Source organism: Polyergus mexicanus, unplaced genomic scaffold (genome assembly GCF_030449975.1).
Source record: "Polyergus mexicanus isolate NDT 795.1 unplaced genomic scaffold, iyPolMexi1.0 SCAF_1, whole genome shotgun sequence".
In the NCBI taxonomy this organism is placed as follows: domain Eukaryota; kingdom Metazoa; phylum Arthropoda; class Insecta; order Hymenoptera; family Formicidae; genus Polyergus; species Polyergus mexicanus.
In genome coordinates this window covers 4,861,000-4,884,620 of record NW_027223321.1, presented here as the reverse complement: position 1 = coordinate 4,884,620, position 23,621 = coordinate 4,861,000, and the positions used below count along the sequence as shown (strand labels likewise).

General features: G+C 36.5%; 3 protein-coding genes across 5 annotated transcripts; 2 read left to right on the top strand and 1 right to left on the bottom strand.

Moving 5' to 3' along the window:
- The first annotated feature begins 1,761 nt into the window (after positions 1-1,761).
- On the top strand, positions 1,762-18,310 carry Cyc (basic helix-loop-helix ARNT-like protein cyc). 3 transcript variants are annotated; one of them, XM_070294861.1, is made up of 14 exons: positions 1,762-1,792; positions 5,107-5,554; positions 7,806-8,255; positions 10,003-10,074; positions 11,868-12,105; positions 14,305-14,397; positions 15,096-15,213; positions 15,813-15,995; positions 16,673-16,919; positions 17,039-17,177; positions 17,353-17,471; positions 17,542-17,618; positions 17,911-18,074; positions 18,137-18,310. In XM_070294861.1, exons 1-14 carry the CDS (start codon positions 1,777-1,779, stop codon positions 18,308-18,310), a joined length of 2,538 nt encoding a protein of 845 aa, XP_070150962.1. In that variant the 5' UTR covers positions 1,762-1,776. The 3 variants fall into 3 exon arrangements, with proteins under 3 accessions (XP_070150962.1, XP_070150971.1, XP_070150979.1); XM_070294870.1 differs by lacking the exon at positions 18,137-18,310 and having other exon boundaries at positions 17,884-17,973; XM_070294878.1 differs by lacking the exons at positions 17,542-17,618; positions 17,911-18,074; positions 18,137-18,310 and having other exon boundaries at positions 17,353-17,475.
- LOC138932761 (basic helix-loop-helix ARNT-like protein 1) lies at positions 18,234-20,406 on the top strand. The gene is made up of 2 exons (XM_070294899.1): positions 18,234-18,324; positions 18,582-20,406. Exons 1-2 carry the CDS (start codon positions 18,279-18,281, stop codon positions 18,764-18,766), a joined length of 231 nt encoding a protein of 76 aa, XP_070151000.1. The 5' UTR covers positions 18,234-18,278; the 3' UTR covers positions 18,767-20,406.
- Polr1f (RNA polymerase I subunit F) lies at positions 20,114-23,436 on the bottom strand. Its single transcript, XM_070294888.1, has 3 exons — positions 23,038-23,436; positions 22,521-22,663; positions 20,114-22,453 (listed from the first exon to the last, which is right to left on the bottom strand). The coding sequence occupies exons 1-3, from the start codon at positions 23,262-23,264 to the stop codon at positions 20,799-20,801; spliced, it is 2,025 nt and encodes a 674-aa protein (XP_070150989.1). The 5' UTR covers positions 23,265-23,436; the 3' UTR covers positions 20,114-20,798.
- Positions 23,437-23,621: the final 185 nt, after the last annotated feature.

The window sequence follows — 23,621 nt, the reverse complement described above, 5'->3', positions numbered from 1 at the left end:
GTGCGTTTTATAAAGAATGATCGCGTACGGGGAACGAGATTATGCCAGCTGTTTATTTCGTACCTTTTCCACAACGTGTGATATGAAAACGTTAGCGCTACCTCCAATTAAGTTATGTTAACCAAATTATGCAAGATATTAAATGTAATTAGCGTTAATTAATCGGCTTTAAATGCACATACGTATTATTGCATATTATATGTGATGAAACGGTTACGTATTAATTAATACTGCGCGAAATTATTCAATCCATTCAAAGGAAAAGAGAAGAGAAGAGTTTATATATATATATATATATATTGAAATTTTGTATATTTTTAAAAAGTTTCCTTTTCATACAGGAAAATTGACATAGACGTTGGTTTTATTTGCATTAATTTTTCTTACTTGCAGTTATTAAAAAAAGAATAATAATTTTTGAATCTTAATGTGGAGAGATACAAAACCAAGAATATACAGGTTAAATTCTATAATGCTCAAAAATGTTAACAAGTATTTGAAAGATATTATGTATTTGTAAATTATGTGTTGTAAGTTAGTTATAAGTTGTAAGTTGTATCACGTAGTGACTGATTGCTACTGTTATATCCGATTTCTCAACATATAAACAGGTAAAGAAATCACGAGATATACATTTTCCTTTGGTTGCACGTGCAGGTTTACGGCGAATACGTTAATAACACATTTCCTCCAGGGATTATTATCTTTTAATTATTTTGACAATATAATTTTTAGTAGATTTGACAGTCTAATTATATTTTATACCGACAAGTGTAACGATGTATTATTACAAGCTTTTAAGTTTTCTAGCAACATTATATATATTTTTTCTCGTGATTTTTTTCATGCGTGTCTTTAAAAATCAAAAACTAAACCAAAAATAGGCTGCGCTGATAAAGCGTAAAGTTTATTTAAACGTAGATAATGCTATTGATTATATTATGACATATTTCTATCTAATAAGTTTTATTTAAGTTTTAACATTAGCGGTTTTTGCTATTCCATTTCAAATGATCTCATTCAACGAAGATGAAGAGGAATTCTTGCGTTCAAAAGAATTCCCACGACCCACGACGCATCCTCCCCATCGCGGCCTCCTTCCCTCTCGCATGCGAGAGTGACGACGGGGGTACGTTTCTCGTCGTCGCGGGAGCGATTTTGCGGCGCAGGGCGGTTTTAGTCACTCCCACCTGTGTCGGCATCGCACGACCACGTGGTATCCGCGCCCCGGTGTACCTCAGTCTGTTGACGACAGACCGGCACCTCTCTATTGTCGTCATCATCACCGTCGTCGGCGAAGGCATCTCCACCACCACCGCTACCGCCATCACCAACATCGTTATCATCATCCACCCGCGCTCTCAGTGTCAAACAGACGACGCGTCTATTGATGACGAGTGCGTTGTCCGTCGCGCGAGAAGTTCGAGAGGAGAGATCTTCCTCCGCGATTAGCGTTTTTATCGGTCGATATCGCGCCTATCAAGATACCGATACGATACGGTAATCGTTTAGTCTCTCGAGAGAAGAAATTTTGACGCGCCGGTATCATTCTTCGTCTTCTCCTTTCGCATATTAACCAACTGTCATTTGCTCGGCGTCACGTGCCGGCATCGGGAATTCGCGATACGACTCAGAATCGACACGACCCCGTTGTCGTCGTCGTCGTCGTCGTCGAGGAGGCCCGATCCTCCGAGGGCATCGCCCGCCAAGAGGGAAGGCGACAGACCTGGCCTCCTCGAGGATGCCGCCGTCTCCTCGTCGTCGGCGACGACATGGATGTATACGCTTCTTGGTAAGAGGCTTTCCCCGGTTGAACGCTCGTAATGCGCGGAGCATGATTTTTCTTCCGCGAGGATTCTTTCTGCCGAAATAGCGAAGGCAATAAGAGTAACTTGAAAAAAATTGTTTTGGTCTCTGCGTGTATCTCAGGACGATTATTTCGCGAGATTTATCTTCCGCAATTCATCGAAAAAGTTGATTCGATGTTCATCGCGCAATTTTTATTAATTACACGTTTAATAGCGCTAAGAAGATCCATTTATCTCTTTAATTAGTATATATTTTGCATGTTTATATTTCTCGACAGCTGTCACAGTGAACACCGATGATAGTATGATTGATGGCAATTATTTATATTTTTACTTATCATAGACTTGTCAAATTAAATCGTCGTCATGTTTCAATCAATTATTTCTGCAAAAATTATAATTTATAAATGGATTTGATAGCGATCGCCAATTAAGCAGAATCGGAGAAAGTGTTAAAGTATAAAGAGTGCTTTCTTATCGGATTGGTTTCCTACAATTGAGAAACTTGTGTCAGTAACGTGTCGTATGCCGTCGTCATCTGTCAGATACAATTTTCATGGATGTATCATCATTTTAATAATAATTGCTGGAATATTCTTGCCATCTCAGGTTTTTTTTTTTTTTAAATCACGAAAATTGTAACAATGATAGCTTTCGATTCGATTTTTTAAAATCTGGAGCGAGAAGAATATCGTCCATCTTTTGAAACTTTGTCTTCCGTTCTCGATCATCCCTCAATAATCGACACAATGAATTCATTTTCCTTACGAATGACAGCCGATAATACTATTCCATCGATTCTAAACACGTTGATAAAGACTCGCTAACGATGAAGCACCGCGTTATCAAAGATCGCGGCTCCCAGTGAAAATCATTGTTGCTATTATCTTAGTCATTTTCATGATCGCATTCTCGGAAATTTGCACCATCAGACTCGCCAAGGCAAGATATTGTTTACATTGCGCGATAAAGATCTTTATCATAGTTTTATCCTAATGCTTTATCATCATATTCTATCAATTACGCGTACGCGAGTGTCGTTGACACTCGGACGTGCATTTTTTTTTTTTTTTAGTTTTACACCCTCACCCATCCACCCATGCACCCACATGCTATGTTCCGGATTTTCTCGAAATTGATACAAAAATTTTGCTAATTTTTCGGGGATGGTTACTATGTGATTTCGACCGATACACATAGAATGACTGATATACACTGAATTATATAATGTTAAATTGGTCTTTAGATTGCTATGTCGTAAAAAGGAATAAGATTGTTAATTTTGACTTGAGGAAGTCGTGTACAGAGAGGGTTTTTAGTAGGTGAAAGTTCCACATTACCCCGCCACATCTGGTGGCGGGGTGTATATAATATATTTTTCCTTCTCTTGCAAAAAAAAAAAAAAAAAAAAGTACTTTCGCGCGTAGCACGGGCTTAAGACTAGTGTATCCTATATCTTTGTAAAATGGAAAAAAAAATTCTAATTAGAAGATATTCGTAATCTTTCGCGCCTGGAAAACTTGTATTAATCGTATCTTTTAACTCAGTATAGAAATCACGGAATGCGATACATGTGTTAAGGCTTTATTTAATAAAGCCGTTTACGACAAGTCGTATTTAAAATATAATACTCGCACGGTCTTTACGATTTTATTACCGTCGTTTTATCGATTTTTCTAGAGAAGGGAAGGTATTAAAAGTTACATGTGAAAGGATTCATATATAACAACACCGTGTGGTTTGGAAGACGCGTCTGAAATATTACGTCAGGAGGAAATCTGTTTCTTCTGCCGTCTATATCGCGGCTTCAACCCCGGAACTGATTTTTGAATTGACACGGATTTGTATCTTTGTCTGAAAAATTTCGTCTCTCGAAAGATGAAGTCTTTCAGACGAAGAAAAGCATTCTTCGCTCTCTCGCAAGAGCTGTCATCATACGGCGCTTGTTAATATAGCGCGTGTACGAAGCTGCGCTGCGAAGCGAAATGTCATAAAAGTACGGAATTGCCTGGCAGTCGAGCCGCGGCGCAAGATAGGTAGCAATTAATGCGCGCCCGAAGGTGAACAATTCGCCATGGATTTCGCGCGCGAATCGTTGATTAATTGCCGATTTCGTCGTCCGCCGTTCTTGCCAATCTAGGGCCGCAATCTTGCGCAACGCCCTTTGTGCGAGCCTTTTCCCCGTTAATGCGCACAATGTGTGTACGCGAGAGCGCGATGAGTGCCGGTCAACGTGGAATTTTTCGAACGGGAAAGTATATTAATGCCGATGGAGGCCAGTAACCTTTCGCATTTCGTTCGGTTGTGATTTACGCGCGTTTGGCTTCTCGGACGAGGATCCTTTGCGGATTCTTTTTCCCGCTATATTCTAGGAGAGCGTACGAGCCTTTCTCTTTCTTTCTCTTTCTCGCGTATACGATTGTTGCATCATTATTAGTACTCTACGTGCTGTTGACGATGATTCGTGCGCATTCCGAAGTCGCGCGAGATCTGACAATACATGTCCAACCGATTGCATTCGCAATCGTGACATTGGCATGACATTCAAGGTTGGAGATTATATATACGCAGACAGATTTTTATTTGTCTCCTTCTCTATTATGTGCGAGATTACGTTACCTTTTATGATTTCGTAAAATTGAATTATGAAATTTATTATCGACTTGTATTATATTGTGCGTGACGATGTGAAAGAAACTACAATGCGAATTTCATCTCTGAATTATTTTTCAATCGGCGAGAACTCTTTGTATCTTCGCAAAAGGATCGCTAAGATCGAATCTCGCGGCACGTTGGAAAAAGCGACTGTTTAAATAAGGAACTACCGATTTAGAGACTCGTGTTTTCCATCAAGTGGAGGATAATTATGCCTTCTAACGCCCAGATGATTGCTCGCCAATAACATAGTTCGTCGTGTTTTACATTACGCAAATTATATCGCGACTTTACGCGTCACATAAAGAGACTTAATAACGCATCTGAAAAACGGCGCATTTTCCGCGCCGTTCCCTTCCATTAACATAAACGACAATCGTCGATTCGTTATCTAATTTTACGAAACTCAAGATTATTCCGTATGAAAAGTATCGCGCGTAGAATTTTTTTAATGACGATCAAGTTAGCGATCTCGTTGAAGGTTCATATCGATCGCGTAGTTCGTTTCAATTTGAACGCCGATGAGAAGTTTAATCTTCGTCGCGCGAGGATAAGAAAAAACTTTCGCACGTCGCGAGCGTTCTATCGCGTGCCTTTTCCCCGAAGATCCTCCAGAGAAGCAAACTGCTCTATCGTTCTTCAGATGAGGGGGGTCTACTATCGGACAGCGGTGGCGTCATCGAGAATGACAATACGGTAGTCGCCGCAGGCGATGGCGCCTGCGTGAACGATCGCATCCATCATTATCATCAGCACCCTCAGCAGCATCCCCATCAGCAGCAGCATTCGCCGACAGAGCCGGAGCTGCACGATCTCTTGCAATTTCGCGGGACCGGGACGACGACCGGGCCGGGACGAGAGGAGATGGTGGCCCAGGAAATGGCACAGGGCTACACGCAGCTCCTGCACTCGGCAACGGTCCAGGAACCGCAGGAGTTCGTCTTGCTGCAGGAATTACAGCCGCGCATTCCTCATCAGGATACCTGCGCGCAAGTCGTCTCGTCCGTCTCTCAGCTCTATCATCAGCAACAACAGCAATCGAACGGCGATCAACAAGCACGGAATTATTATAATCTCTCATCCGTGCAGGAGTAAGTTTGGTTGTCGTGTTCCTTTGTTCATGTAAAAAAAAATATTGGAAGGAGAGAATCTCTCGTTACGTTATTAATGAATATTCATATGATATATCGAAATATTATTTGTTTGCAAATATCGCAATGTTGGATTAAATATCGCTTATGCGAGGGGTTTAATCGTAAAAACGGAACAATACTACAACATTATTATGCGATATTACGATATATTTATTGCGCGCATAATGATGATAATTGGCAAGCTGTATTAAATCGCCTTTGAAATTATGACACGTGTTGTCAATACTCGCCTAGTTAATAAAACTTGAAATCAGTAAATAGAAACCAGTTATTCGGGCATCGGAATAATATCTGGATACCTTTACTCGGGTAAATTATAAATTCGCACGATTATTTTAATATATTAATTTACGGAGCGCATATTATGAGGCTCCGCATTTTCCCCTGATATTATACGAGCCGCATAGTGCAATATGTCTTTATCATTGTTTCGTATTACCGGGACTAATGCGATTTTTATGCTATTGATTTTTTTTCTACGCTGGTCGTTCGATCGGACACGCTCTCTTACTTGACACCTTTAAACTGATTTATTTTATCGGTCCAAAGGGGAAATAATAATATATATGTAACTACTTGTTCCTACTAACTATTTATCCAAAAACTTTAGCTAATACAATTGTACCGTAATTAGATTGTATATATTTAAGTTTTTCTTAAGCATTCTTTTAGTGAAAACTTATTAAAGAGATTATAAAAAGTTAATGCGGAACTCGCCGATTAAATCAATCATTCGGGCAGAAAATAATAACGATTAATCGTATAATTTTATTACGATCGTCATCGACATCTTATTAGAGCTCTTTACTGAATATTCCCGGCTGTCCATCGTTCTTGCGTAATTGTTATTTTGTGACGGAAAATTTTCACAGACGTGTAGAACGAAACGAGACTAGTGAATCATCGTAATTGAATAAATAAAACGCGTAGTAACGGTTATCTATTTGATTCAGTTATTTCATCTGCGATATGGCGTTAGCTTAACAATAAATACAATACAATATTTTAGAGAATGGAAGTAGGATTAAATACAGAGAATCGCAGTCTCTTGACTATCAGATACGGCATCATCGTCATCGCCTGCATGCGAGGCTCTCATTTTTCGCGCCGCATGCGACAAGACGTCGTCGCTGTCGCTGCCGTATATCTATAAATAAATAGAATTACGCTAATCGCTTGCATTACATCATAATACACGGAACTGTTGCCGATGATGAGATAGCTGGCAGACCTTGATCTCCCGTTTTTGTAAAAAGACACAGAAAGCCATAATGATGCGCAAACATCGCCTTGATAAAACATAAACATAAAACAAAATCTATCATAGTTTTCGAAATAATTATTAAGAATGAAATAAAAATAACAAAAACATATGTATTTTAATAAAATGATAAAGTATGTAGTTGAGAAAAAAACAATCAAAAGAATGAAACTTAAAATTCAAGAGATGTCTGGCATTCCAGAATCAAGGTATATCCTTATTTTTTCGATCTTTTATTTTGTAAAAGAAAAAATTAATCTTCGATTTCTTGAAAGATTAATTTTTGGAATTTTTCAAATCTTTTTATAGCTATATCCGCGAGTTTAAAGTACCAAGCTACCACGTGATCAATTATACAGTTATCTATTGAACTTGTCATACATATATATCCTTGTGCATTTGAACCCGATTGACAAGGTGATAATGGGATCAAGATTTAATCGATCAGCGAAAAGTTTTATATGCAATCAAAGGAATAAGATAAATCGGGATATTAGATCAATATCGCTCGTAGAAGAGTAGATCGATGACGATAGTTCAATACTCCCGGACACGGCACTAGTGCAATTATATATTACACGCTTCGTATATGATTAGCGTACCTGTGGTGCATAAAATATTACGCACTCCTACACGATAGCGACTTTTCTCGTTCCCTTATGTTGAAAATATATATTGTAGATCACCTCGCTGACAACTGAATGAGTTGCTCGTTATTCAGGAGATAATGATTAGAAATTTTAATGACTATTTACTACGCAGAATATAGCAGAGAAGGAATGGAGTTTCTCCCTGTTTTATAATTATAATTCTCTCGTTATGATAATTACATATTTTTTTGCAAACACAACTTGAACATTTTAAAATATATATGTTTATGACGTCTTTTTTTCTTTCACCTATTCGACAAATGGAACTTATTTTCAGAAGTTCGTGCTCCACGGTTTATTTCGGCGAGATAAACACGGGTTCCGGGGTGGGAGAGCTAACCACCGCCTCGGCGGGGGGTGGCGAAGGTCTCGCCCCGACTCCAACCCCCGCCAACAGCAGCAGCAGCAACAGCAGTGGCAGTAGCGTCAGTATCACCACCACCCCCAGAAGTCTGAGCACCGCTACAACTACCACTACCACCTCCACTACCAGCATCCTGCAGGTTGCAACGGGGGCTGAACCGCCCCGGCACATGGAGACACCCCCGACGATGGTCCCCGACCAGCAGGCACCCGCCTCCGGCCACTACTATCACCAGCATCATCACCATCATCATCATCATCATCATCGGCATCACCATAGCACGTCCACGACTAGTCATCAACCGACGACAAATACCTCGGACGAGTTTGCGCCGATCCCTAGGAAGCGGAAGCTTTCTTGCCAGTAAGTTTAATCGTAATATATGTCGAAGAACCTTGAAAGCTCCTGTCTCTAAGGAATTAACAGTTGATTTCACCGATCTCTATCAAGCCAGGCAGTTCTAATTAAACTTGGGCGGATCGTTGAACTATCGTTACTATCGACAATACGTTACATCATTATTAATAAATTTAAACTATTTTGAATTTAAGTTTTTTTTATTTTTTATTTTTTTTTTTTTATAACGTAAAACGTAAGCTGCTTATTCGGTTTTAATGTAATATCTAAAGATCTCATCAGTTTATTTATTAAATTTGTTAGATAAAAAAGTTAAATGCAATCCATTGTGATCTTTTTCACTTATTTTATCGTTGTATATTTTTAAATAAAAAATAGCTAGAGTGCTAGAAATGAGGATCTTAACGCGAAATTTCGCACCACATGGAATAACGTTTCTTTGTCCATGGAGGAAGGCAAATGCCTATGTCTAAGAATTCGGTATCGATGGTAACAATCGCGGCAATTTCTCGGCACGTAAAGTCAACGGTTTGCTCCGTGTAGAGCACGTAGGTGAAAGTCATATCGGAATATTACACATTAGCATGGCGTGCGTGGCTCGCAAAACGAAGCCCACCAAATGTCTCCAAGCCAAGTCTGAAATCTCGCACAGCAAACAACACAACTAGCAACTACCCTCTCCCTCTCACTCCTCCTCTCTTTTCTCCTCTTCCCGCATTCCATCTCTCTCGATACCCATCGATAGCGATGTTTCGAAATGTTTCGCGCAAAATACCCGATAGCTTCGAGTAATTAGTCAATCAAGGTATCGCGTACGCAGTCAAAGGGTTAACTTAATCGTTGATAGGACGGAAGATTTGCCTTCTCTCTCTCTCCCGAGATCCCGGCTGGTCGAAATTGCCTACGGCAATTACATCCATTACCTTGTTCGGGATAGCGTGCGGGTTACGTATATTCATCACAAATAGCATCGAATAGCGTTGAAAATTCTTAACTCGATTTGACATTGAGTGCGATTATCATCGAGCGATATCTTCTTGTGCATCCCGTCTTGCATCATCCGCGCAATATGTTTATATCTTATTGAATTTTTTGCCATTCCCTTCCCCCAAGCTGCAATCAATCCGGAGATAAAGTACATAATTTATGATGTTGATATTTTTTGCAATAATAAAATTTATAAACTTGTAAACATTAGAAAGATATACGTACTCGATCCGAAAATGATCGTTCATGACACTAAACGAGATTGAGATGCAAATGCATATGCCTTTTTTATTCTTGTAAATATCTACGCGCGTCTCATTTCCGAGGCGAATCTTTTGTCGACGAGGAAATTGAAGACGAATGTTTCGTCTCGCGAGAAACGAGAAACCCACGTACGACTTTTCGAGCTTCGAGATACAAAAGAAGGGAGAGAGAGAAGCTCTACACGAGCGAAACTTCGCGAAATTTCCCGTCAAAGGGGTAACACCCTCCGCGAAGATTGTATAAATTATCAAAGAAATTATTTCTCTGTGATGTGTTTCGACCGAATTTTGATCGTTCCGGTGGGACTTCACCAATTACGTATTTAGATTATTCCGCGTGTGTAAATTGATGGACTTATATCTCGCCGAAGAGAACAAAGTTATAGAATGATCAGCGTATCATATCTAATGTTTATTAACTCAAATAACTTATTACGTTATATCGGTTTTTTAATTTTCTTGCGATAATTGTCTCGACGAAGCATTATCTATATTTGTTTCAGCGCTGGAAGCGATCTCCTGGACGATCTGGGAGACGACGCCAAATCTGTTCGCACAAATGACGATAGTAAAAAGTAAGTGGTGCCGAAAGAGAAAAATATAATAATATTTAACGATCGGAATTTCTGAGCGGCACGCGTTTCGTGATTCAATCGACTCAATCGATTGCTTTCAAATGCAACGTCAGTCAGCGCGATTACGTAGTATTATGTCAGATATTGTCAAGGTGAGTACCACCTTGACCTACCTTGATTCTTTACTTTGGCTTCATCAGTGACGTCATTAATCCACTGTATTATATGCCATGTTGTATGCGAAATGCTGTCGCTTCGAGCGGTCATTCGATTCTGAAGTGTTCCAACAGTTTGTTTGCGCTTTAACACAATGTGCTCGTTTATTGCGTATTAACAGTCGAAGGAATCTGTTAGGAACTAAAGCGAATTTATCTGGAGACATTATATAAACATTTGAAAAAAAAAATTTAAAAGATCTCTCGTAAAAAATATCTAAAAGATGTCTTAATTCTTTGGACATTTTATCGGATGATTTTTAGATATATTTCTTTACACGGTTTATATATATATATATATATACACACATATAATATATTACAATATTATATAAAAGAAATTTCTTTCTCTTTCTTTTTCATCTTATATACATTCGGCAAAGGATCGGTAACCAAGACATAACGTATCGTACGTTCTATAGACTCATTAAAGCTGAATGTAAAAATATAACGGATATTACGATATGTATTACGATATGATCGCATAATCAGGATATAATTACGATATGACAGAAAGTCGGACATAGTTGAGCGAAACCAGTTTTCGCCGCCGCAACAATTTCCGCTGTGCAATTTATCCTTGCGTGTACTATGAATGCGAATTCTTTGGAGACAAATTTACAAAGCGCGCTCTAAAAAGGACCTTATTTTACCGGTTGAATCGTTGTTGCCGATCATCATTGTTATCCACACGATTGCTCGAATCTGTCCGTTGACCTGTTTACGAGCAAGTCGACATAACTTTGGAGTTAAAAGGCGTGTGGATCCCAGATTCACGTGGATCTGGGAGAAGCAGAAAATTTGCTCAAGTCGACGAGATACGTTATTATACCGTCGTTCGGTAGCTCGGCACGATTCCGATTTTGTTTCCGTTTTTTGTTTGCATGGAACGACGATGGCAATAGGATTCCGCGCGATTAACGTAACGAACGGTGTACGTGTACATACATTTAATTCCAGGAACTTACGTGAGAAATGAAAAGGTTGAAATATGAGAGAGAATAACGGCGGCCTAGATGAAATATTAGAATCATTCGTGACCCTTCTTAAAAAGAATATTAAAAAATATTATCGAACTCACATATATGTTGTATAACTTATATTAATTTATATTTATATTTTACTTTTTAATGGACATATACACATAAAATTTCTTACACGAGCCTGTTTTATGCAACTATGAAAGTTGTTATATTACTATATCGACGATGACTAAGCGATGAATTGTATTAAACTCTGTTCGTAAAATTCCAGTTTTTCTATTAATAAACTTATAAATAGCAATAGATACGCAAAGTAGACTAATAATATATCAATTATATAATTCCTAGCTACGGATTTCTACTATAAATTCTGTAATTTTATCACACTAACGATAAGTCCCAATAAAAAGAAATCTATATTAATTTTTATTTTAAAGCCTTATACATGTTTCATTATACATTATACATTATACACTTTTTTTTTATTATTTTATTTTATTTTAAGAGCTTGAGACAAAGATATAAATAATAAATTTCATTTTCCAATCTTCATCTCTATCAAAATACAGAATTAAAGCTGGATCTATGTCTTCAGGCAGAACCACAGTGAAATTGAAAAACGCAGGAGAGACAAGATGAACACGTATATCACCGAGCTCTCGGCGATGGTGCCAATGTGTCACGCTATGTCTCGAAAGCTGGACAAGTTGACCGTGCTGCGAATGGCGGTACAGCATCTCAAAACCATCCTCGGTGCGGTTACTTCATACACAGAGGGTCACTATAAACCTGCGTTTCTCAGCGATCAGGAACTCAAGACGCTCATACTTCAAGTGAGTTCAGTATTTAATATTTATTTACATAAAAACGGTGTTGTAAATTTAATTTTTACCATTATCAATAAAAACATAATTGAACGAGGAAGTATTAAATATAGATGTAATGGTCTCCTTCTATTATCCAACAACTTTGAGAAACTAAAAAATAATTCAATTTTTTTATAATTCTATCTTCGACAATTGCAAGCGTGAAATTTAAAATTTCGTATATATGTTTTTCTTTATAAACGCTCCATGGTAAATCAATGAAATATGTACGCTTGTTTCGTCGCATTATCTTTCATTTAATTTTTTTCTTAATTTTAAAAGCGATGTTTCTAAATTATTCGACGGTTATATACGCGATAATTAAGCAAGTTAAACGATCGTATCGGTATAATTCAACGCACTAGTTCCTAGTATCATTAACGTGAAATTTACATATGACGTGCATTTTCGCGCGGTTCATAAGAGAGTTGGTATCTTTTGTAATCCTTTTGCACGAGATCGAATGGAGATAAAACCAGCGGCGGATAATTCCCTTTCTCCCGCGTGCTACAGATTTTTATTGAATTTGGTCTCGTGCCGGCAAAAGGAAAGGCTCGAAGCATGTGGATTTATAGGATCGCGATAATAGTACTTTAGTATCTCCGAGGCACTCTCAAATCACCTACGCCTTTAATTCCGAACCAATTAGTATGAAAGAGAACGCAAAGGACTCGTGTGTCAACAAGTAGAAAAATTGCAAACGAAGCTGTACGCCTTTTTTGGATTTTTTAAGCGATAGTAAATGTATTGAATTAATCTTATTGTTAGAGTTTCGCCAGTTTCTTATTCATTCGAGTATTTCTTTGCGAATTTAAGAAGTCATTTGGAGAGAAAAATATGTATAATAATAGAGAAATCCTTCCCCTGGAAATTAAGATTCGTCGGATATCACTATAGCTTCAACAAGGTCAGATTTCGATTTTGTAGACGTAAAAAAAATGACGTGTCATTATAGGAAACGATGTAAAACAAACATTTTGTTACGTCTACGGATAATCATAATTGTCTCCTTATAAATTTACGACAATATTAATTTCTCTCTCTCTCTCTCTTTCCCTTGGAAGATCGCGCGGCACGAAAAAAATATTACGACGACCGAGAAATGACTTTTACTTACCCCAGATTCAGCATATATAGAGTTCGCGCTCTCGGAACGTTTCTCATTGTCATGCATGTACGCGTGCACACGTTTATCTTTTATCGAAATTTTTCTCGCTCGTTCGCCGTAGGAAAATATCCGAGAGAAATGAGAATGACCACGCCCGACATACCAAGTTAGATCGGCATGGTGCTTTAAACGCGCATAACTGCGGCATAAATCCCTCTATTGTGAATCGATACGTTTATTACTGTCGAGATCCGGCTTAGGTTGGAAATAAATTACGTCAAGTCATTCGCAATTTAATGATTAAACATAATCGGGGCTTAATCAATATCAATATCAATATCTTCGCGAAGACTATACGGATCGGGATTTCTGATGAAGTTATCTGGTGGAATCTTATGAAACAAAGAGAAATGCGTAGGTGTGCGAATGAAGAAACTGTAAAAAGAAGCGAGCATGAAATTCGAGCGTATTTACGTCGCAACAGAACGCGAACGTGGCTCTTCAAGCTGTTTCATTGGCATTAATGAATGTTATATACGATCGACGAGATATATCGAAAACATCGTGCGCGATTACGCAATACGAACGCTATTAAGGGTCTAGCTAGTGCAATGATAAACGATACAGCATCGAGGCGATTATGTTGCACCCGTGGAATCGCGAGTACCCAGGACGCGAAATGTCAGGCGATATATTTATTTGTTTCAAAAAGGTCAATGCGAAAAAGTACTATTAAATTACTAAAATACTATTATATGCTCTGCAAAAATTAGTCGCATTATTTATTCTTCAATTTCTAATGCGAAATGCATTAACCGCTCTTTTATTAACATTGCATTTGTCTATTAATGAACGAGAGCCATCTTGAATCTACAATATATCTTCAAAAATGGAACTTATGCGTTATAAATTCGCGAAAAGTTCGTGATAAGAGCTCGTATATAATCTGTAATTTTTAGAAATAATAAATTCAAGGCACAGAAAAATATATAAGAGCCCTTTAATTACAAAGAATTTAATCTCAACAGCAAAACGGAAAGCAACTTATTTCATTTCAGGCCGCGGAGGGTTTTGTCTTTGTAGTGGGCTGCGATCGTGGAAGAATCCTCTACGTTTCCGAATCCGTTTCGCAGACTCTCAATTATTCTCAGGTAAGGGAGTTTACCACTGTATTTAACTCTTAAATTCTCTTTATTCTTCGAACCGCGATTCTAATATAGCGTACGTAAAATATCGAGTTACGTATATAAAACGAGTTTATTTGTATGCGCGCATACGAATCTCCGGTTCTCAAAAGTTTCTACATGAAAAATTATATATTACTATAAATTACATTTATATATATATAAATATTTCTATAAATTATAATATCTTTCCAATTTTAATAAAATTTAATCCTAAGTAAACAATTAGAATAAATGTTGGAATAAAATTACGTAATTTCATTGGAATTCCATTGACTGTAATTAATTTAATTAAGTAAATGTTGTATATGAAACGTGTATTTACTGCCGGATTGACTGACAGCAATTGCTATTATCATGTCACAACATTTTAATTCGCCATTTTATCAACCACTCGTCATTTTTGCGCTTTTAAATGTCTGCCGTGTATTAATTAAATTCTGGATAATCGAGGATAAAGTTATTTAAATTGCTATATACATATGTAAATTAAATAAATGTTCAGACTATTAATTTATTAAAGATGAACTCTTTCTTTAAAAATTAACATAATTAACATAATATTGTAGTTGGGTTGTATGATCTCTCGATCCGATTATATTATGTTAATTCTTGGAAATTTTCACAAAACTGTGTGCATAAGAAAAATATTTACGTCATTGCAGAGTGATTTGTTGGGTCAAAGCTGGTTCGATATTCTACATCCGAAGGATGTCGCGAAGGTAAAGGAGCAGCTCTCGTCCTCCGATCTCAGTCCGAGGGAGCGATTAATCGATGCGAAGAGTAAGTAACTACTGTGACCATAAGTTGCTGCCGCAACTCTCTCCGAATCTCGATACGGTTGATCAACTAGCTGCGCGCGAACGATAACTTCTCCAGTTGCGGAAACTTTTCGCCTCTAAACCATCAATTATAGCATCTCTTTCGAGACGTTGCCTCACGCTTGGCGCGTCAATCATTCCGAGCGCAAATTATTATTTTCACGCGCGCGCATCCACCTTCACCTGCTAAATGTCAGTCGCTCGGCAGCATTTGCTCGCGTATAAGTCCTGTCGATAAATATCTTTGAATTAGCGTGCCTATCAGATAAGAGCATTGCGAAAGTTCTACGAGTTCAAACGAGGCCAAAGGAGACGAAGATTTGCCGAACGGGTCTAATGTCAGGATTCCTCGGACATTACATCGCGATCTGCATATGTGATGAGAATTTTCCTCCGAGTATTTAAAGCTAATAATTACAACACGAAAGCCTTGTAATTAAAGATTTGCAATAAAGAGAGATATGATAAAAGTGAAGGAAAGACATTTGCACGAGAAACGACGATAAGTAAAAGTAAACGATCGATGGACGGACTGTTGTTCTGTCATCCCGATTGTTTCAGCAATGTTACCGGTGAAAACCGATGTGCCCCAGGGCGTATCGCGACTCTGTCCTGGCGCGCGAAGATCCTTCTTCTGTCGGATGAAGCGTAAAGTCGACGGGGTCCGTTGCGGCGAGATGCAAGTGAAAGAGGAAGTCGATAATACCACTGGCTGTCATAGGCGGAAGAAGCAGCAAAACGTAGGTGAGTACGATTAATTGTTGAATTCTCATAATCCTTTGTAATTGAGTTTGCACACAAAATCCAGGGAAGAAAGCAAAATTAAAAATCTGATTTTCATCGCATTATATTTTATACAGATAATTGCAATTGAAGCACAATATGACTGTTTCATCATTATGTGCTCTTGTAAAATGACACAATAGCTTTTTAGAAGAAAGAAAGAAAGAATTCATGCCCGTGTCCTTCTACCATAGACGTTCAATTTTCTTTCTCGAAAAACGAGATATCTTGCAGTGCGGAAAAATATGTGCGCGACGATTCAGAGGGTTTGAAACGGAGATGTAAAAGGGTCTTTCGGACACTGAAACTCGCACGCACAATCGGAGATATGGTATGAACGATGCTTGCTCGATGTGGCTCGTCAAAGGTGAAAAGTGGAGACCGTACAGTATCATAGTCATCGGTGAAAGGGTCGTCGATATATTCTCATCACAAATAGCTCGTCGGCAATCATAAAGTCTCTCGCGAGAGTACTGCTGCAATTTCATCTTTTATATATAAATATATATGAAAGATATAGTGAAATAAAATATGTATATAAAATAATAATATATTTATGTGTTTCTAATTAATTATATAATATAGTGGAGATATATATCATTTGTAAATTTCTCAATCGGCATAAATATATATTTCAGATCGAAAGTACTGCGTGATTCAATGCACGGGTTATTTAAAATCTTGGGCACCCGCGAAGATCGGTCTCGAGGAGCAGGAAGGCGAGGTCGACGGTGAAGTTTGCAATTTGTCCTGCCTGGTCGCGGTCGGTCGGGTCCAAATGGCGATATCGACGGCTGCATTGCCATCGAGAAAACCTCATTTAAGACCCATACAGTTCGTCTCACGACACGCGATGGATGGAAAATTTCTGTTCGTGGACCAAAGGTATATTCTTTAAATAAATTGTTTAAAGGCTACTATCTTGGACAATCTCCGAGGTGTTATCGTACGTTTCGTGTACATATATCGATATGAAAAAAAAAAAAACTTTCTCGGTCGTTTAGAGCTACTCCAGTATTGGGCTTTCTACCTCAGGAATTGCTGGGCACTAGCATGTACGAATACTATCACCACGATGATATTCCTCATCTAGCAGAATCTCACAAAGCTGCGTTGCAGACTTCTGAGCGCGTTACCACACAGGTAATTAATATCAATCATTTACAATCGCTTTTTTGCAATGATATACGACCGTATTAAAATTATAATTATATCCGTCATTAAATATTCGCGTTTCCGCGATTTAGTCGAGAATTATACATTTTTATGTAGATATCTCACACTCCGTGACAAAACTTTTGTGCTATTTTTCTTGCAGTTCTACAGGTTCAGAAGTAAGGATGCGAATTTTGTCAGACTGCAATCTGAGTGGAAATCCTTCAGAAATCCATGGACCAAAGATATCGAGTATCTAATCGCCAAGAATTCTGCTATCTTGTGAGTAACGATTATATCATCTCTCGCACATCTCGCCCGACGATAAAGAGCTGTCTATTACTTTTTTCAGTTGCGATGCGCGTCCGAGTGGAAATAATGGATCCGAGGATTCGAGTATGCAGGACAACTACCATTATTTCACGCAGAGTAAGTGTGTTTTAAAAGTATATGCTTTCGCAAAATCGTAAGTATATTGCCGAAGTAACTGCACTGAAAAAAAAATTGTTAACTTGACTAAATCCGTTCAACTAATTACCATTTTTTTTATCAAAATATTTATATATTTAAATCAAATACGATATATTAAATCTAACATGACGTATATTTGATTTAAATGTTATATAAATATTTCAATTAAAAAAATGGTAATTCGTTGAACGGATTTAGTCAAGTTAACAATTCTTTTTTTCAGTGTGAGATCGCTTTTTAACTTGTGCAGGTAATGGTGGATTAGAGAGACTGATCTCGAGCCACGTGGAGGTAAGTAAGATCGGTCGACAGATAGCGGAAGAGGTACTGGACCTACAAAGACGTGGGGAAGATTCTTCCTCGGGTAGTAGTCCTGGTCCAGCTGCGACAGAGCCCGCTTTATTAAACACAGAGGTAAATATGTTTTAGGCCATCGGTCTCGATTCAAGTTTTTTATTATTTACTTTTGATTAAAGTCGCAAATCACGACGACGACGTCGCCGGAGAACCCTCTCGACGTGTCCCAGTCAAGCAGCATTGCCAACGACAATTGTAGCAGCAATCCCACATCAACGTTCAACCACGTAGCGAACAACGTGCAGCTCAACAGCATCGCGAATGACCAAGGTCATAGCTATTACTGTCTCTAAGGAGTCGATTCTTGGTGTGTAGTGCGATTGCCAAAATTACTCAGAGAAGAGAAGAGATTGTAGAGAGAGAGAGAGAGAGAGAGAGAGAGAGAGAGAGAGAGCGAAGTTTGCGACTATGTATCTATATATATACATATAGAAAAGAGAAACGCGCGTGCGTTTTTAGCTGTTTTGCTTACCACACGGCAATGTAGCGCCAATTCTGTTGTTACACAGAACAACCGTGTATATTAGTAATATCACGCACAACGTAACATCCACTTTCTTTCAGGAGCGTCACCAGACGAGGACATGATAGATATGATTGGAGGCACCACGATTAATGAATCGCCAAATCCGATTCCGTCTGACGGCAACGACGAGGCAGCAATGGCCGTCATTATGAGTCTGCTGGAGGCGGACGCCGGCCTAGGTGGTCCTGTGGACTTTTCCGGATTACCCTGGCCGTTGCCATAGTGTTTGCCATACGCATTTTAGAATGTGGATAACGAGACACATCTTGATCGAAGACTTGGTGCTGAAAAATGGTGCTTGTAAGTAATAAGAACTGTGTTAAATTAAGCAAACTGTATAGTTTCTAAATGGAATTATCGCGATCGACTCAATTAACGACATTCTTTCAACGGAGAAAAAAATGATCGTGAATTCATACAACTATGTATATAGCTATCTCTCGTCGTCAATCTTTTTGAAAAAGGGGTGTTCGTACGACGAGGTAATTCGTAGTAGTCAGCAATGAGAAACAGGCGAATGCTGAGACGAAACCCCATATTAAAAAGTATATAGTAGTGATAATGGACAATATCGTGTGAATAGTAATTACGTTTTAGTGACTAATTGACGTTATACGTATAAATACGTAGGCACGTGTATATGTACGCGTGTGATATAACGTTTCAGTGTACCTAATTAAATTGTAAGAATATATATATATCTGTTCGAAGAATATCTCTCTGTTCTGAAGAGGCTTTTATCTAACCGAATGAAACGTCTGCGCGCAATTTTCAAAGCAATTCTTCCTAAGAATTCCGAAAAAATGTCAACTACCAGTGAATAAGAGATTTGCCGAGATATGTGCGCGCGTCGCGGTTGCTCGTGTTTAATTAATGCGTTGTAAAAATAAAAAATAAATATGAATATTTATACTTTAATACATGCATTTATATGTGCAAATAATAGATTGGAAAATTATAAAAGATATTTTTTTTATAACGTAGGAAAATAAGCAACGCTCATCGCGCAAGCAACCGCTTGTTATTTTCGACATTCTTCGTTTTGTACTATGCTATTTTGAATGATGCCGAAAATATCGATGTGTGAACTGAACAAAGATCACCGTTAAATAGATAGTAGTTAAGTTTCATATTTTTCCATTGTTTTGTTACTGAAAAAAAAAGATAAGAACAACAATTGATTAGCTTCTTAAAATTTGTGGTTTTTTTTAAACTATACATATATAATGGTTTTCTCTCGAATATTGTTGGCTATCAATGAAGTACGAAAGGATGAAGTACAAACAATCCCGAAAATAAAACTTTTAAACTCAGTGGACATATAGGATAAGAGATTTCTTTTTTTCGTTATGCAAACCGCTTTCCGGATTATCGAGCTAGAAACGCAATAATGTCGTAAAGTTTAATTTATAACATTAATCTCCTGAGGAACAAAGTATACATCTAACGCCACAATTATATATTATTTTGCCAGGACGTACGATTATCGAATCAAAAAATATATTATAATAATATGTTTATAAGAAATGCAAATGTGTGTGTTAATATAAGAATTCTAATGTACATAATATAACATTCTGCTGTAATTTATTGTCCAACATTAAAAAAGAGATAAATATTTACATTTTCATACATTAATTATTCGGTATGAATAAATTTGGTGCATGAATTCTTTCTCTCTCTTGGACTAATCCGAAAAATTGCGAAAGTTTTTCTCTTGTATAAAAAAAAGCTTAAACTATTTAAGAATACACTGCAGATATACATGTCTAATATCTTTCTTATGTATAGCACAAAAATAGAAAAATTATTTGTGATTATTTACAGTAATCAGTATACATTTACAGTAATACAATATACATTTGAAAAATTACATAATTCTCTGATTAATCAATGATGATAGTACATAGTTTCAGAGCTAAATGAAACAAATCTTCAATTCGCAAGGTACATGATGACAATTATGTTGTGTACGTTAAAATAATTTGTATCTATTAATAAAAATATTTTTATGTTTCATATTACATGTTTGTACATAATTATTTCGTCTTATCATCAAACTTATCGTTAATCCGTCAAAAAATGTAAAGTTATCATACAAATTAATTAAAAAAATAATTATATTGCTGTACATTTTTACTTTATTCGCAGTATGAACATAGTCGGAGACGAAACCAATTCTATGTGTTATATCAAAGAGGTTGCATCTACGTACAAGTATTGGTATTTCTAGTATCAGTTAGAATATAGTTAACTCAAACTTTTTCTACTTTTATTTTAATAGGAATTTTAAATTCTACATCTGAGTCAAATTTCTCAGCTTTTATTTTGATATGAGTTTTTGATTCTGAATCCGAAAATATGGATGTTTTTTTCTTCTTCTTGTAACTTTCTAAATAATCAGATGCAGTATCAATTTCAGGAGATTCTTTGCGTTTTTTTCGATGTTTAGTCCTCTCTCTGTTGGAAGTACCATCTTCTGATATTTCATCGATTAATTTTTCAATCTTAATACCTCTATCCGAATTGTAATTTTTAATAGCACTGTTTGTATTATGGATATTATCTTCACATTTAATATTTTTGCGGATATTGCTATCTATATTATTGTTCAATTTAGTTGCATTCTTATCCTCAGAGATAGATTCTGGATCAATCTCATGATATTTCTTATGTTTTTTTCGAAATTTCTGTTTTTCTTTATCAGAAAAAGTATCATCTTCTAATATTCCATTCATTAAACTGGTGATCTTAATAGTGTTATTATCCAGATTATGGCTTTCAATGGTACTATTATGAATGTTATCTTCACATTTAATATTTTTGTGAATATTGCTATCTGCATTATTGTTCAATTTAGTTTCATTCTTATTCTCAGAGATAGATTCTGGATCAATCTCATGATATTTTTTATGTTTTTTTCGAAATTTCTGTTTTTCTTTATCAGAGAAAGCATCATCTTTCAATATTCCATTCATCGAACTGTCAATCTTAATAATGCTACTATCTAGATTGTGGCTTTCAATAACACTATTATGGATATTATTTTCACATTTAATATTTATATAAATATCACTTTCTGTATTGTTATTCAATTTAGATTTATTTTTATCCTCAGAAGTAGATTCTAGATCACTTTCACTAGATTTCTTATGTTTTCTTCGATATTTTCTTTTCTCTTTTTCAGAAATAGTATCGCTTTTTAATATTTGATTGGTTGAAGTATCAATTTTGATAGTATTATTCAGATTTTGACTTCCAATAATACTGTCTGTATCATCATTAATTTCACATTTGATATACCTGTAAATATCGTTTCCTGTATTGTTGCTTGATTCGGTTTTAGTCTGATCTTTAAAACAAGATTCTGAAGCAATTTCATTGAACCTTTTATGTTTCTTTCGATGTTTCTTCTTCTCTTTATTAGAAACTGTATCATCTTCATTGATTGAGTCAGTGCTATTCATATCATGTCTTTCAGTGGTACTATCCGTATTATTATCTTCATATTTAGTATTTTTAAAAGTATTAATCTCACAAGACTTTTTATGTTTCTTTCCACATTTCTTCTCTTTAGCAGAAATATTATCATCTTCTGATATTTCACTGTTTGTCTTCTCAAGCTTAATAGTACTATCTAAGTTGTCGTTTTCAATAACATTTTCCATATTATAGACATTTATGCTCTCTGATAATCTGCAGCCTTGCAAATAATCAGAATTTAAAGTGGCACAGATAAAAGGAGGCTTACTCTTGTTGTCTACTTGATTTATGCAGCATCTTATTTCTTGACCAATCTCCACCGAATCTCCTAACCATTCCTCCATACTATCCGGTTTTGGAATAGATATAGTATATATTTTATGCACTAGGACTACAATATGATCTAAACCTTTCTTGTTCACTATACCTATAGATCAAAAATAATTTTAGATCTTTTTATAATTAATTTGTAAGTATATAAAAGTATAATTTACCTTTTAGAAAAGATCCAACCATTGGACGAAACAAATAAAAATCTGCTTCTATATCAACATGAATAAAGGGAGAGTCATAGAGTAGCTCCCCAAAATTACTAAGTAATTTCGGATTTTTAAAAGCGAGCATAAATCCATCCAATCTAAAAAAAATACAGAATTGTTTAATTAAATTTTATTGTAAATTTTACAATATTTGTTTTAATATATATTTTTAAAAAGAGAAAATTTTATGTTCATAATTTTACAATAGAACTAAGTATGCAATTATTTGTGAAACATACAAGGAATGAATTAATGATATAATAATAACAAAGTAGCAACAAGAATAATCATATTAATAATAGAGTCTCGAATTTTCTATTTTTCACTTTTTTAAACATTAAATCTGGATTTGATTTTATGAATGAATGACAAAAAGCACTTCAAATATGAAAGATATGAATAATATACTGTTTTCTTTTATAAAATACATAAAATATATGTAAAATATGAATGTATGTGTAATATTACATACTCTTTGTCGTAGTTGTTCAATGATGATTTTAATATTTGATTCAGACTCCGCTGAATGTTAATTAAATGGTACGGATGTAACGCGAGATGCTTGGTGGTTCTCTCGAAGTGCACGTGAGCATCTTCTTCTTCCAAGAGTCCGGTAAGTTCCAGCAAGGACCATGTTATTTCTTTATTTGTCTGAGAATCCATTTTGCTTCGAACTCGCGAAATTGCACGAAATAACATAAAAACACGAGTAGGTTATAATTGCACAGTTAGAATCAAAAATTAATAACCAGTTCACTCATCCGCACTACGCCGAATTAATGCAAACTAAAGGCTGCTATGCATGATTATACATGAAGTCTATCTATTCTATATATTCCATGTCTATGGAAATCAACGCATGTAAATAGGGATGTTGGCTGCGGTCGAGAAGATGCTAGAGATGCTTCGAAGCATTGCATCAACCAATCAGAATAAAGAAATCTTTACTCTTTTTGTCCTGATTGGTCAATCAAACACTTCGAAGCATTTCTAGCATCTTCCCGATCGCAGCCGTTATCAGTTTTATTTCACTAGCGAAATATGTAGGAAACGAAA

Coding starts and splice junctions, on each gene's coding strand:
- Cyc (XM_070294861.1), top strand. Junction 8,256..10,002: donor AAGCGGAAGCTTTCTTGCCA/GTAAGTTTAATC, acceptor TATTTGTTTCAG/CGCTGGAAGCGATCTCCTGG. Junction 16,920..17,038: donor TTTCTGTTCGTGGACCAAAG/GTATATTCTTTA, acceptor TCGGTCGTTTAG/AGCTACTCCAGTATTGGGCT.
- LOC138932761 (XM_070294899.1), top strand. CDS start 18,279: ATGACCAAGGTCATAGCTATTACTGTCTCTAAGGAGTCGATTCTTG. Junction 18,325..18,581: donor CTCTAAGGAGTCGATTCTTG/GTGTGTAGTGCG, acceptor ACTTTCTTTCAG/GAGCGTCACCAGACGAGGAC.
- Polr1f (XM_070294888.1), bottom strand. CDS start 23,264: ATGTTATTTCGTGCAATTTCGCGAGTTCGAAGCAAAATGGATTCTCAG. Junction 22,664..23,037: donor TTGAACAACTACGACAAAGA/GTATGTAATATT, acceptor TATTTTTTTTAG/ATTGGATGGATTTATGCTCG. Junction 22,454..22,520: donor GGTTGGATCTTTTCTAAAAG/GTAAATTATACT, acceptor TTTGATCTATAG/GTATAGTGAACAAGAAAGGT.